The following is a 13,381-nucleotide window of genomic DNA, read 5'->3' on the forward strand; positions in this document are numbered from 1 at the left end:
ATATATGTAATAGTCATAAAAAATAATGAGTCATCTGTAGGAAAACTGATGGATCTTAAGATCATAATGCTAAGTGAAATAGGAACAGGATAAATGTCACATGATTTCTATTATATGAGAAATAATTTAAAGAGAAAAATAAGACCATAATGGTAAGTGAAATATTATTAGACACAAAAGGATAAGTATTGCATGGTTCTTCTTATATGAAAAACCAAACTACAAGTAATTTAAAGAGCAAAATAAAAGAGAGAAGGTAGGAAACTTGGGAGGTAGACTTTGTGGAGAAGGAAAGAAGTCCTGGGAGAAAGGGGGAGAGTGCAGGGCAAGGGGAAAGAGGAATTAAAAATGATTGAGATGCAATATGTGTATTAATTTCCCTAAGATTAATAAAATTATTATGTATCTTAAATATATAACAATAATAAAAAGAAAAAGAAGGAAGAAACAGACATTTGTTGGTAGGGATATTTTCACAACTAAACATTTTTACCATCTCTCAGTACTATGGTTAGATTTTGGTTTCTGATTAAGTATAAAAATGAAGACTGAAGTTTCATATTTATCTAAAGTGTAACCATGTAGATGACAATTCTAGAAATGAGCAAAAGGAGAATAAATATTATTATTTTCTAACCATCTTAAGTAAAATAAGAATTAGGCAGAATGCTGATGGCTGACACATACACAGTCAAATGAGAACACAGTTACATATCCTTTTCATTACTCATTTATTATCAGCTTATCCTTATTCAATACTTAACAAGCAACTGAAACTAAACTAAACACAAGATTTCAAACAGCACTTAATCACTAGCTCCTACACAAGTCTCTGTATTAGACTCATCTGAGAGAGAATTTCTTAAAACCTCTACTTAAAAGCCTACTAAACCAGAATCTAACTTTTTGGGGCCCAGGATAAAAATCTGGAAAAGATCCCTTTGTAAATCTGGCACCTGTGGTTAAGATGCACTGCTAAAAGATTACACTTTAAAAAATGAAGTTAAACCCTAAACATTTTCTAATCTATGGTCAAAAATTTGGTTATTATATCTTCAGAGCACGTGGTTTAGATCAAACACATTTGTGCTCAAATTCCATTTGTGCCATTGCTAGCTGTATTAATCTGGGATCTGTCTCTGTGCCTGAATATTTTTATCTGTAAAATGAACATACTAACAGCATTCAACATAGAGCATCGATGGAAGATTTCAATATTTAAAAAATATTTAGAATACCATCTGGTTCACATCAAGCATAGGATAAATTGAACTATTACTATCTACCCACACACTTTTACAAGTAATAAGAATAATACCAAATATACTAAAATTTAAAGACCTTATGCCAGGTAGAAAATCTCAGTGATATATGTGTACCCATGTTTTTAGCACACTTTGTAATAACTAAAACGTGGAAACAGCTCTGTTGCCCATCAACTGGAGATTGGATAAAGATGTCATTTTTTAAATAAAATAGAACAAAGAAGATAAAAACATTTTAAACACCCCAATTACAGTCAGTGAAATCGAAAATGTAATTAAAAATTTACCATCCAAGAAAAGCCCAGGCCCTGATGGATTCACTACTGAATTTTACAAGCCATTTAGAGAAGAACTACTGCCTTTACTCTTCAAACTTTTCAATGAAATTGAAAGGGAAGCAATACTTCCAAATTCATTCCTGGAAGCAAGTATCACTTTGATTCCCAAACCAGGAAAAGACACAACTAAAAAAGTGAACTACAGGCCAATCTCCTTAATGAATATAGATGCAAAAATCCTTAATAAGATACTAGCAAACATAATACAGAGGATCATCAAGAAAATCATACATCCTGACCAAGTCGGATTTATTCCAGGGATGCAAGGATGGTTCAACATACGTTAAGTCAATAAATGTAATACACTATATAAACAGAGTCAAGGACAAAAACCATATGATCCTCTCCATAGATGCAGAAAAAGCATTTGACAAAATTCAACACCCATTCATGATAAAAACCCTGCAAAAAATTGGAATAAATGGTCTATATCTCAACTTAATAAAGGATTTCTATGAAAAACCAACAGCCAACATCATATTAAATGGCCAAAAACTGAAAACCTTCATGTTAAAAATCAGGAACAAGACAAGGATGCCCACTATCACCACTCCTCTTCAATATAGTTCTGGAAACACTAGCCACAGCAATTAGACAAGAGAAAGAAATTAAAGCAATAAACATAGGAAAGGAATAAGTTAAACTGTCATTATTTGCTGACAATACGAAAACGCCACCAAAAAACTTCTAGACTTAATTGACAGATTCAGTAGAGTAGCTGGATGCAAGGTGAACACCCAAAAATCAATAGTCTTCTTCTATGCAAATAACAGATTCACTGAGCGAGAAATTAGGAAACAATTCCTTTCACAATAGCATCCAAAAAAATGAAGTATCTAGAAATCAACCTAACAAAAGAAGCAAAAGACCTCTACACTAAAAACTACAGCACTCTGAAAAAAGAAATCAAAGAGTATATAAAAAAATGGAAAGATATCCCCTGCTCCTGGGTAGGAAGAATCAACATAGTGAAAATGGCCATACTACAAAAACTGCTATACAGATTCAATGCAATGCCAATTGAAATCCCAACACTATATTTCACAGAACTAGAAAAAGAATCCAAAAATTGATTTGGAACCATAAGAGACCTAGAATAACAAAAGCCATCCTAGGCAACAGACACATGGCAGCGGGTATAACAATTCCCAATTTGAAACTATACTACAAAGCCACTGTGATAAAAACACCATGGTACTGGCAAAGAAACAGATCTGAGGATCAGTGGAACAGATTGGAAGACACAAAAACAATTCCAGATGTACTCAGCTACCTCATCTTTGACAAAGGAGCTGACCATCCTCAGTGGAGGAAAGATAGCCTCTTCAATAAATGGTGTTGGAAAAACTGGATTTCAACCTGCCAAAGATTAAAACTGGACCCTTATCTTTCACCATGCACTAAATTAAAATCCAAGTGGATTAAGGATCTAAACATTAAAACAGAAACACTAAACTTGCTGGAAGGTAAGTTAGGTAAACTCTGGAAGACATTGGCATAGGAAAAGACTTCATGAACAAATCCTCAGTAGCACGGGAACTAGCAGAAAGAATCAACAACTGGGATCTCATCTTATTAAAAAAAATTCTGCACTGCAAAAGAAACCATCAACAGAACTAAGAGACAACCTACAATGTGGGAAAAAATTTTTACCAGCTGCTCCTCAGACAAAGGACTATTATCTAGAATATATAAAGAACTCAAAACAAGCAGCCCCCCCCAAATATAAAGACCCAATTCAAAAATGGGCATCTGAAATGAACAGACATTTCTCAGACAAAGAAGTAAAAGCAGCAAGAAAATATATGAAAAAATGTTCTACATCACTGGTCATTCGAGAGATGCAGATGAAAACAACACTGAGATTTCACCACAACCCACCAAGAATTGCTACTATCAAGAAATCACACAATAACAAATGTTGATGGGGCTATGGGGAGAAAGGAACCCTTCCTTCTCCATTGTTTGTGGGAGTGCAGACTGGTGCAACCACTATGGAAATCAATATGGAGATACTTCAAAGAGCTGGGGCTAGAGGTTCCATTTGACCCAGCCATTCCTCTGCTGGGTATCTTTCTAATAGAATTAAAGGAATCATATCACAGTGATGTATGTGCACCCATGTTTATAGTGGCACAGTTTGTAATAGCTAAAACTTGGAAACAGCCCATTTGCCCATCAGTTGGAAACTGGATAAACAAGATGTGGTTTTTCTATAAAATGGAATACTACTCAGCCATAAATAAAGAGAAATTAGATTCATTCATAGGAAAATGGATACATATTGAGGATATATTCTCTTTTTTTCCCAGCTTTGAGTTTATTGGTACATTTTAGGGATACAGTACAGTCACATTCATTGTTGGGATCTTGTACCTCTACATGACAAGTCTTGGTTCTCATTGTTTCCCCTTGTCCCTGCCCTCCGAGGATATACTCTTAAGTGAAATAAATAAGTCACACATGTGTAAATACCGAATAGTTTCTCTGGTGTGAATAAACTGTAATAGTACATAAGATCCTAATGAGATAACTGACATTGTGAAATGGGAAGAAAAGGGCTAAAGGTGTAGGGAAGGTGGGATGGGTAGGGGAAGGGTAATAAGGGAAAAGAAAAAATGTGAGAAAATGAAAAGATGGAAATAAAGTGTTTGTAAATGGGGAGGGGAGGAGGGTTTGAAGGGAGGGCAGGGGTAAGGGGAAAAATGAGAATCAAGACTTGTCATGTAGAGGTACAAGATCCCAACAATGAATGTAACTGTACTGTATCCCTAAAATGTACCAATAAACTCAATTAAAAAAATAAATAAAATAGAGTGCTACTTAGCCATAAAGAATGAGAAACTAGAGACATTTATACCTGAATGGATGCACATCGAGGCCATACTCTTATGTGAAATAAAAAGGACACACATGTGTAAATACCAAATAGTTGCTGTGATGTGAGAAACTGAGGGTGTAATTAAGGATAAAAATGCATAACAGATGATTTGAAATAGGAGGAAAACTTCCAAAGGGGAAGGGACAGTGGGAGGGGTAGGGGTAAGGGAAAAGAATAAGTATGAGAATAGAAAAACATGGAAATAAAGTCTTTGCAAATAGAAAGGGGTGGAGGGGTTGAAGGGAGGGCAAGGAAATGGGGAAAAACATACGATCCAAAATATATCATATAAAGGTACAAATTCGCAATGATGAATGTCATCATACTGTATACCTACAATGTACCAGTAAACTTAAATGAATAAGAAACAAACAAAAAAAAACTGTTAGGGAGGTGATGAGGCTGATTCCAACTGGTGGTCTTATACTAACCAGCAGAAGAGGTGTCCTTTTCCACAGTCCACAGCAGGAGCTCTCAGCAATGGGAAACTGAGGGTATCAGATCCAGATGTATTTGACCCTTGTTTTGTTAGTCTAACTGCTCTTTCACAGCCTGCTGTAGGACACCATTTAATAGCAGGATTATTTTCAACAAAGGCCTGTGTGGACAGTAATAACAAAAAAAAAAAGAAACTATTTTAAATCTAAATTATAATTTGAGTGCACCCCCACAGTAATTTAAAGCAAAGCAAACAAAATGAATAAAGCACAAGTTGTCAGTGTTAAAAATTATTTAAAATGCTATTGGGGGAAGTATTCCAAAAACTTAAGGAAAGAAGTGAGAATTATTTCAGTAAAGAAACAATTAAAATTTTTTTGTTTAATTTAAAAATCTTTAATTTAAATAATGATGATGTGTAAAAAATGTAATTTTTTTTACACAGGCAATGTATAACTTAAAAAATGTTTTTCATACAGCATGCTTATTTTCTGATGAAATACCATTACAAGTAGAATATTTATTATTAGAATCTTATAATTATTAGTTGTATCAGGGTAGCAAGTTCCTAAATAGCATCTTAATATATAAAAATTAATATTATGATGATGTTTTCTATGTTAAAGCAACTTTTAAAAACATACATGGGAGGGTTTAGAATAAGAAAACTACACAAAGCAATTAAAATATAATTGTTACATTACACAAAAGACAATAACTTACATATGCTTTTGAAAAACTCCTCAATGAAAATAAAAATAGAAAAAAATGAAAAATATATATCTTGTTATATAAAACTATTACTTAGAAAACTATCATATTTCCAATTTAAATTTTTTATTTCTAAATGTTTATTTTGACAGTATAAAATATTTTGGAAAAGTTTAAATACTGTATGCGTTGAACATTATCTTGATCAATTAGTTAAAAAGTACAACAAAGTAGTAGTTATGAGCAATAACTACTTTTTATGAGAAACTACTACATCAGCCTTTCATTTCTATTTTATGATAAAATGCCTCAGTTTAAAACTTTGATGCAGATGAAAACAACACTGAGATTCCACCTCACCCCACAAAGAATGGCTGCTATCAAGAAATCACACAATAACAAATGTTGGCTGGGTTGTGGGGAGAAAGGAACCCTTCTCCATTATTGGTGGGAGTGCAGACTGGTGCAACCACTATGGAAATCAATATGGAGATACCTCAGAGAACTTGGACTGGAGGTTCCATTTGACCCAGCCATCCCTCTGCTGGGTATCTTTCCAAGAGAACTAAAAGAATCATATCACAGAGAAGTATGTGCACCCATGTTTATAGCGGCACAGTTTGTAATAGCTAAATCTTGGAAACAGCCCATTTGCCCATCCGTTGGAAACTGGATAAAGAAGATGTGGTTTTTCTATAAAATGGAATATTACTCAGCCATAAAGAACGAGAAAATAGATTCATTCATAGGAAAATGGATACATATTGAAGATATACTCCTAAGTGAAATAAATAAGTCACACATGTGTAAATACCGAATAGTTTCCCTGGTGTGAATAATCTGCAACAATGCATAAGATTCTAATAAGATTACTGACATTTAGAAATGGGAAGAAAGGAGCTAAAGGTTAATGCCACCATTCTTTCACGCAATTTTTCCTGAGAAACTAGATAGAGACTATTTGTGATGGTTAATCTTTTTTTTTTCTTTTTTTTATCAAGACAAGTCTTTACGTAGTTCTGGCTGGCAGTGAATTCACTGTGTGGCCCAAGCTTGCTTCAAACGATAATCCTCCTGCTTTAGCCTCCCAAGTGCTGAGATTATTAATGACTGTCAACTGGAATGGTTTGAGAGATACCCTGTAGATTAGTAAACCACATTTCTGGGTATTCTAGGTGGGTCACGGTGGTGCAACCTTGGGGACAACATCTAGTCTCTGGCTTTCTTCCCTGAGTGCTCCTTCCTGGTAACTATGAAGTGCCATTTCTACCATGGAGTCAGCCCACCAAGGACTGAGACCTCTGAAACAGTAAGCCCAGAAAACCTTCTCATTTAAATTACAGGTGTTAGGTACTTTACCCAAGCAATGGAGAAGTTGACTAATATACCATCATTTTATGTTTCCAAAAGTAAAAACAAGTAATATCTGTTACACAGGCTTAGTAAAATTAAAATTATGGATATCAAACAGATTTTGGCTGCATACCTTAATATCAAACTGTAGGTATCGTTTGTCCATTTCCTTAGAAACTACACTTTCTATGATATCCACAGGCACGAGTTGAAAGCACTCATATGCAGGGCAGAAAATGTTGTGCGCTTCACCTTCTTGAATTTTCAGATTTAAAAATCTATTGAAATTATCAATTGATAAGAAAAAGGCATAGGTATAAGTTATTTGTACATTCTAAGAAGTTTTTAAAAACTCAACTTTCTGTTAGAGTATAAGTAAAAGAATACCAGGAAACACAGGGGGTTATAGCTCAGTGGTGGAGTTGTATACTTAGCATGCAGTAGGCCTCGAGTTTAATCATGTATACACACACACACACACACACACACACACACACACACACACCATGCACAAACACAGCCAATAAATTATGGGATATCAGTTGTAACAGTACCTGTTCAGTCATTCATTTTCTATGTATACATATTTATTTATGTATATACAAACAAATATATATGTATAACATGTTATTAGTCTATTTTTTATTTTTATGTGTTTTGTTTCATCTTTAAAATTTAAAACAATGCTTTAGTTTTATTTAACATTAAATACTCAGAAAAGAGTGGCTTAGAAGGTCATATTCAGTTGGTAACATTCTATACATTTAAATAAATAGGGGCTACAGCACAAAGTTTTCTCTTTATATCTCACTTTGATAAATATTAAAATGAGTTCTATGACATACTCTAGATAGATTATGTAGAGGGAGAAAGGCAGAAAGGAAAAGACAAAGTGGCAGGAATCTAGCTCAAGGCAAATTAAGTCATAAAGAGCTGGTGGCCAAGCCTCTAATTTCAGCTTCCTGAGAAGCTGAGGCAGGAGGACTGAAAGGTCAAGCGCAGCCAGGCAATTTAGATTTAGCAAGACTCTGTCCTAAAAGGAGGTGGGGGAGAACTGGGGATCAGTCCAGCGTGATAGCCGTGAGTTAGGTTCCCAATATGGCAAAACAAAAAAACACACAAAAAAGCCAAACAAACACCACACACAAGATTTTGAGTTAAAAAAATCCTAGGTCTTAAGTTTAACAATCTTAATATTGAACTATTATGATCAATGGTTTCACCAATTTCCCATGGCTGCTACACAGATTTTATATGTGAAAAATCTGCACAGTGCCTGACAGGGCTGGGGATTTAGCTCAGTGGTCCTGCCACCTGCCTCACAAGCACAAAGTCCCAAGTTTGATTCCTGGTACCAAAAAAAAAAAAAAAAAAAAAAAAAAAAAAAATTAAAAATTTTAAAAAAAAAAAAAAAAAAGAATTCATAAATTTTAGCAAGGTTTATGACTTTTATTATTTAATTCTGCCTGTGGAAAACAAACACACTTTTTAAGTGTGCACTATCTTGGATTTAACATATGTAGAGAAAATAAATGGAAAACAGGAGAATTAAGTCACAACTCTAGTTATCACAATCAACAGTTTGATCAACTCACTGATTACAATATCCTTTTCTCAGTCTTCTTTGTGCATTCACTTTGAAAAAAAAACAATCAACTTGAGGCCTCCTTGGATCTGCTCTCTTCGCTCCATTCCTTCCATAGAAATACCTTCACTTTGGCACTTCATAGAAGACAGTTTTCATCAGGTACCCTCAAAGTCCTATCACATCCGACCTAGCAGCATCTTTATCTGTCTTTGCCTTCTTTCTCACTAACTTCAGCAAAACGGGCTTCTTTCATCTCTGCTAATCCTCTAATCCCCTGGCCAGTTCCAGGACCTGCACTATCCTTCAATCCTCCCTTGCTTTCTTACTTTCTTTTTTTTTTTTAATTGAGTTTATTGGTACATTTTAGGTATACAGTACAGTTACATTCATTATTTCTTTACTTTCAAATGGCTCTCAAATTGGTTTAAATGGCACACACACACACACACACACACACACACACACACAAAATCTCGTTTTCCCAACTTGAAAACCTTCCTAGCCAAATGACTGATTCCATTTCTCCTTTTACGTCAAAGTTTCCTGAAACAACAGTTGATGATTTGTCATCTCTTCCTCAAGTCCACCCCTCACTGTCCAACCTGCAGCATTCTGTCTTCCATCACCTCTTCACTGAACGGCTGGCTTTCAAGAGTGCCACAATGACTATCCATTAGGCCACTTCACTAAGATTTCTCAGGTTTTATCTTTCTTGACTTCTCTTGAGCATGAGACACTACTCAACAGTCTCTTCTTTCAAATTTTCTCTTTCTTGTAGCTTCAGGAATTTATTATTATTATTATTTTTTGATACTAAGGATCGAACTCAGGCCCTCACACTTGTAAGGCAGATGGTGGAACCACTGAGCCAAATCCCCAGCTATATTTTCAATTCTCACTTCTGATAGTTTCTTGTGAATTTTTACAGTAGTGCTTTTTGTTCCTAATCTCTTATATTTATCCCCCCCCCACACACACGTAGAGTTTTCTACCACAAAATTCTCCCCTTCCAATTCCATACAATCTCCTTGGGTGATCTGTATGTACCTGCATCCTAACTACAGTTATATTTTGGTACTTTTTATGACTTGTATCTAGATGTTCCCCTAAAGCCTCATGCAGTCATAGGTAGGACCTTCTGGTGGTGGCTGGATCTAGGGTGTGTGATACTGGGATGAAGGATATGATGCTAAGATTAAGGATGTGAATGCTAACCACCCTAAAGTCAGGTAACCTAGATAAGATATAAGGGACAGAAAGAGGGTTGTTGATTATTGCTCAATGTTGCTTGCTTCCTTCTGCCTGTCATGAACTGTTTCTCCTCTGTGATGCCCCTCTGCCATACCACCGTGTCTTGGAGTCAGCCAACTGTGAAGTGAAGCCAAATAAACTGTGAGTCAAATAAACCTTTCCTCCTTTTACTTTGGGTATTGGATATTTTGTCTTAGCCATGAGAAAAGTAACTAAGACAGTACTCAGCTGCTTTGAAATTCATCAAATTTTGCAAATATTCTGTCCCAGTCCTTATTGTCTGTGGTACTTGACAGGCTAGCTAGAACTTCTCTGTGTTGATTACCTTTTGACTCACTGCTCTGTTTAGTCAAAACAATTTGTTTGATACTTGTTGTACCTCCTGGAACCAAATAACTATGAACACTAAGGTACCACTGTATATGCTAATGACTGAAGTTAAAAGCCCAGGTCTACCTCCTTAGCTACACATCTTGATTTTCATTTAAATATACCACCAACGGGCCAGGCATGGTGGCGTATGCCTATAATTCCAGCACTTGGGAGGCTGAGGATTGCTGTAATTTTGAGACCAGCCTGGGCTATGTAGTGAGTTCCAGGTCAGTCTCAACTACAGTAAGACCCTGTCTCAAAAAACCACAATAAAATAAAATAAAATAAAACATATATATATACCACCAACATTTTAAATTCAACATATTTAAAATCTTACCTACCACATACAGTATGATTTAAAAACCTCACTGCTTCCACAGTACTCTGAAAATATCCTAACAGAAAAGCATTCAATACCTCAGCTCCCAGTTAAAAATTACTTGTATCACTCTGGATGTCAGGAAAGATGAAGCACTCAGGAAATGCTGGAAGACTAGCAGATATGAAAGTATGATCTGTGGGGCTTTAGGGGTAACTGCCACCTTTCAGGGAATTTATGAGGTCAAAACAATTTTTATAATGCTGTTAAGACATTAGTGTTTTTTGGTTAAAACTGCTGGTGCCTTAGTACAAATCATAACAATGACACTACTAGTAAGGATCTTCTTCACTATCTCACATTTGCAGTTAAAAAAGCAGCTTCATTTATGAATGCCACTGATAGAATAGTAAGTATTATTAATTTTATTAAACCTTGACCTCTCAATACACATCTTTTGAGTATTCTGTACAAAAAAGGGAGGAAGGGAATTAAGCCGAATGAACGGCTGCTTTATGCCAAAACATGATGGTTGTCTCAAAGAAAATTTCTTAGCTGATTGTTGAGCTTGTAAGCATATACACCGATACCTGCATTTTTCATTAAACACTCTTTCTATTTGAAAAAATGACCACAAACAATGATTATGCAGATTTGGGCATACAGCAGACATTTTAAAAAACTGAGCTAAAAGAACTTGTCACTTCATGGAAAAACATGACAGTGTTTCTTGACAATGACAAAATTCAAGCTTCACATAGAGAATTCTGAAAAAGTTTTGTTATCTTGAGCCTTTTCTAATGGTACTGAGATTAACTATTGACATTCCACTCTATTTATGTGTAGGGAGATATGTCAACATTGTAACAGTTGTATAATTCAGGGAGCTGATATTTTCCAAAGGATCAATGAGCAATGCTTATTGACTATAAGATCTATTCAAAGTGCAAAACAGACCAAGGGATTTTAATATAACAGGGTACAGGAAGTACTTTGATATGGTTTCAGATTTTTCCCTGCAACTAGTCAATAAAAACTGTCACTTGTTGATTTTTGATGCACATCAAAGAGTATCCACAATTATCTGAAGTCTATTAATACATTTCTCTCCAGTCCGTCTACTAATTGGAAACCTGCTCTTCATTATGTATGTCCACTAAACAATATACTGCAATTTACTGAATGAAGAAGATGTAGAAGAAATACTGGTCAGGCTTCCTCTATGGTTCAACTGGATTTCGCATAATCCCTTTAGAAGTCTGTGTAATAGTATTTCTTCTCAGAAACTCTCTGGAATGTGATGACGTATGGATAATGATTTTGTGGAGTCAGCTGTGCTTAAGTTAATAGCACTGTCAATAAACACATGGCAATTTTTGTTTGGGGAAAAAAGATATTATTTATGCTAATATATAGTGGATCTGTTGTTATTTTTAATAATTTAGTAAACATAAAAATTTTTTTCAGTGTTAATTTTGAATGTAATACACATGAATAAATATGGCCTATATAAACAAAAGCTCTTTGGGATTCTCAATAATTTTTTAAATGTAAAGGGGATCTTAAGGCTAAAAGTTAGAGACCAACTACATGAAGACTCCTTTTCCAAAACATAGAATCTCTTCCTTTCAGCTATGAATAGGTTTCCTGGAAAGATGGATATAGTTTAATACTTCTAGTCCCTGTCAACATGCAGTTTACTTAGACATATCCTCTTTGCCTACAAGTGAGACCTAGTTGAAAAATAATCAGCCTTGAAAACTAGAGATCAAAACACCAGCTCCAATCAACCTATTCTTGCCTTACTTGCCATCACTATACTCTTGCTCAATGGCGCCTTTGTAAGGCAAGTAAGACAACGATGGGCTGACTGGGCCTGCCATTCTGATTTCTAGTTTTCAAGGCTGATTATTCCAGCTAGGTGTCATTTTGGGGGAAACAGTGATTACTAAATGATGTTTTAAATTTTGTGTATACTCAATATAACAGAGCAAACTTAATTATTCCTGGGTAGTGAAATGACAGAATAGAGAAGACTGCATTGAAGATAGGATCAATTCTCTGTTGGCTATGTTATTCATACTCATGACACAATTTTCCACTAAATTTATAAATAGAACATAAAGTCAGCAAATGTCAGTAAAAGTAAATTTGGGTCAAATTTTACCTGTATTTTAATTTTGTATATGAGCTGCACAGATGCTATCATATAGGCTCTCTGCTCATTACAGTTTTGGAAGATTATAAAAATGTTCACAGGGTGATTATTATATGCCCTGTAAACAATCCTACGAAGCATTTACTATTATCACCATTTTAAAAATCAGGAGGCTGAGACTCACACAGATTACCACTTGTCTAAATCAATAATTAATAAATAGCAGAGCTGAAATTCATAATCCAGAATTTGGCAGGGGAGTTAGCTCAGTGGTTCCACCACCAGCCTCACAAGCACAATGTCCTGAGTTTGATCCCTGGTACTGGGGGAAAAATAAAAGACAAAGGAGCATAATCCAGAATTCTATTATATCCAGAATCTGAGCTATTATCCTTAATATTAGGAAGAATATTCTAGTCTGGGTAGAGAATAATAATTTTCTTTTATTTAAACTCATGCCTAAATGCTTCAAAGCATCTCACTATATTGCTAATATGCAAGAATTAGAAAATGAAAGAGAGGTTTTCAAACTGTCTGAAGGCCTTTAAGATTCTTTCTCATTTTAGCCAGGCGTGGTGGCGCATGCCTGTAATCTCAGCACTCGGGAGGCTGAGACAGGAGGATCGCTGTGAGTTCGAGAGCAGCCTGGGCTACATAGTGAGTTCCAGGTCAGTCTCAACTACATAGTGAGACCCTGTCTCAAA

General features: G+C 35.2%; 1 protein-coding gene across 2 annotated transcripts in view; it reads right to left on the reverse strand.

Moving 5' to 3' along the window:
* The window catches only part of Ankib1 (ankyrin repeat and IBR domain containing 1), a 148,503-nt gene that overhangs the window by 48,727 nt on the left and 86,395 nt on the right, over window positions 1–13,381 (reverse strand). For both annotated transcript variants that reach the window (XM_010603484.2, XM_010603482.2), the window contains exons 8-9: window positions 7,120–7,264; window positions 4,916–5,082 (exon numbers count right to left, since the gene is read on the reverse strand). In XM_010603484.2, the coding sequence (XP_010601786.1) occupies window positions 4,916–5,082; window positions 7,120–7,264 (312 nt within the window). The remainder of the gene's footprint in view (window positions 1–4,915; window positions 5,083–7,119; window positions 7,265–13,381) is intronic.

Source organism: Fukomys damarensis, unplaced genomic scaffold (assembly GCF_012274545.1).
Source record: "Fukomys damarensis isolate Sample0158 unplaced genomic scaffold, DMR_v1.0_HiC HiC_scaffold_4, whole genome shotgun sequence".
In the NCBI taxonomy this organism is placed as follows: Eukaryota; Metazoa; Chordata; class Mammalia; order Rodentia; family Bathyergidae; genus Fukomys; species Fukomys damarensis.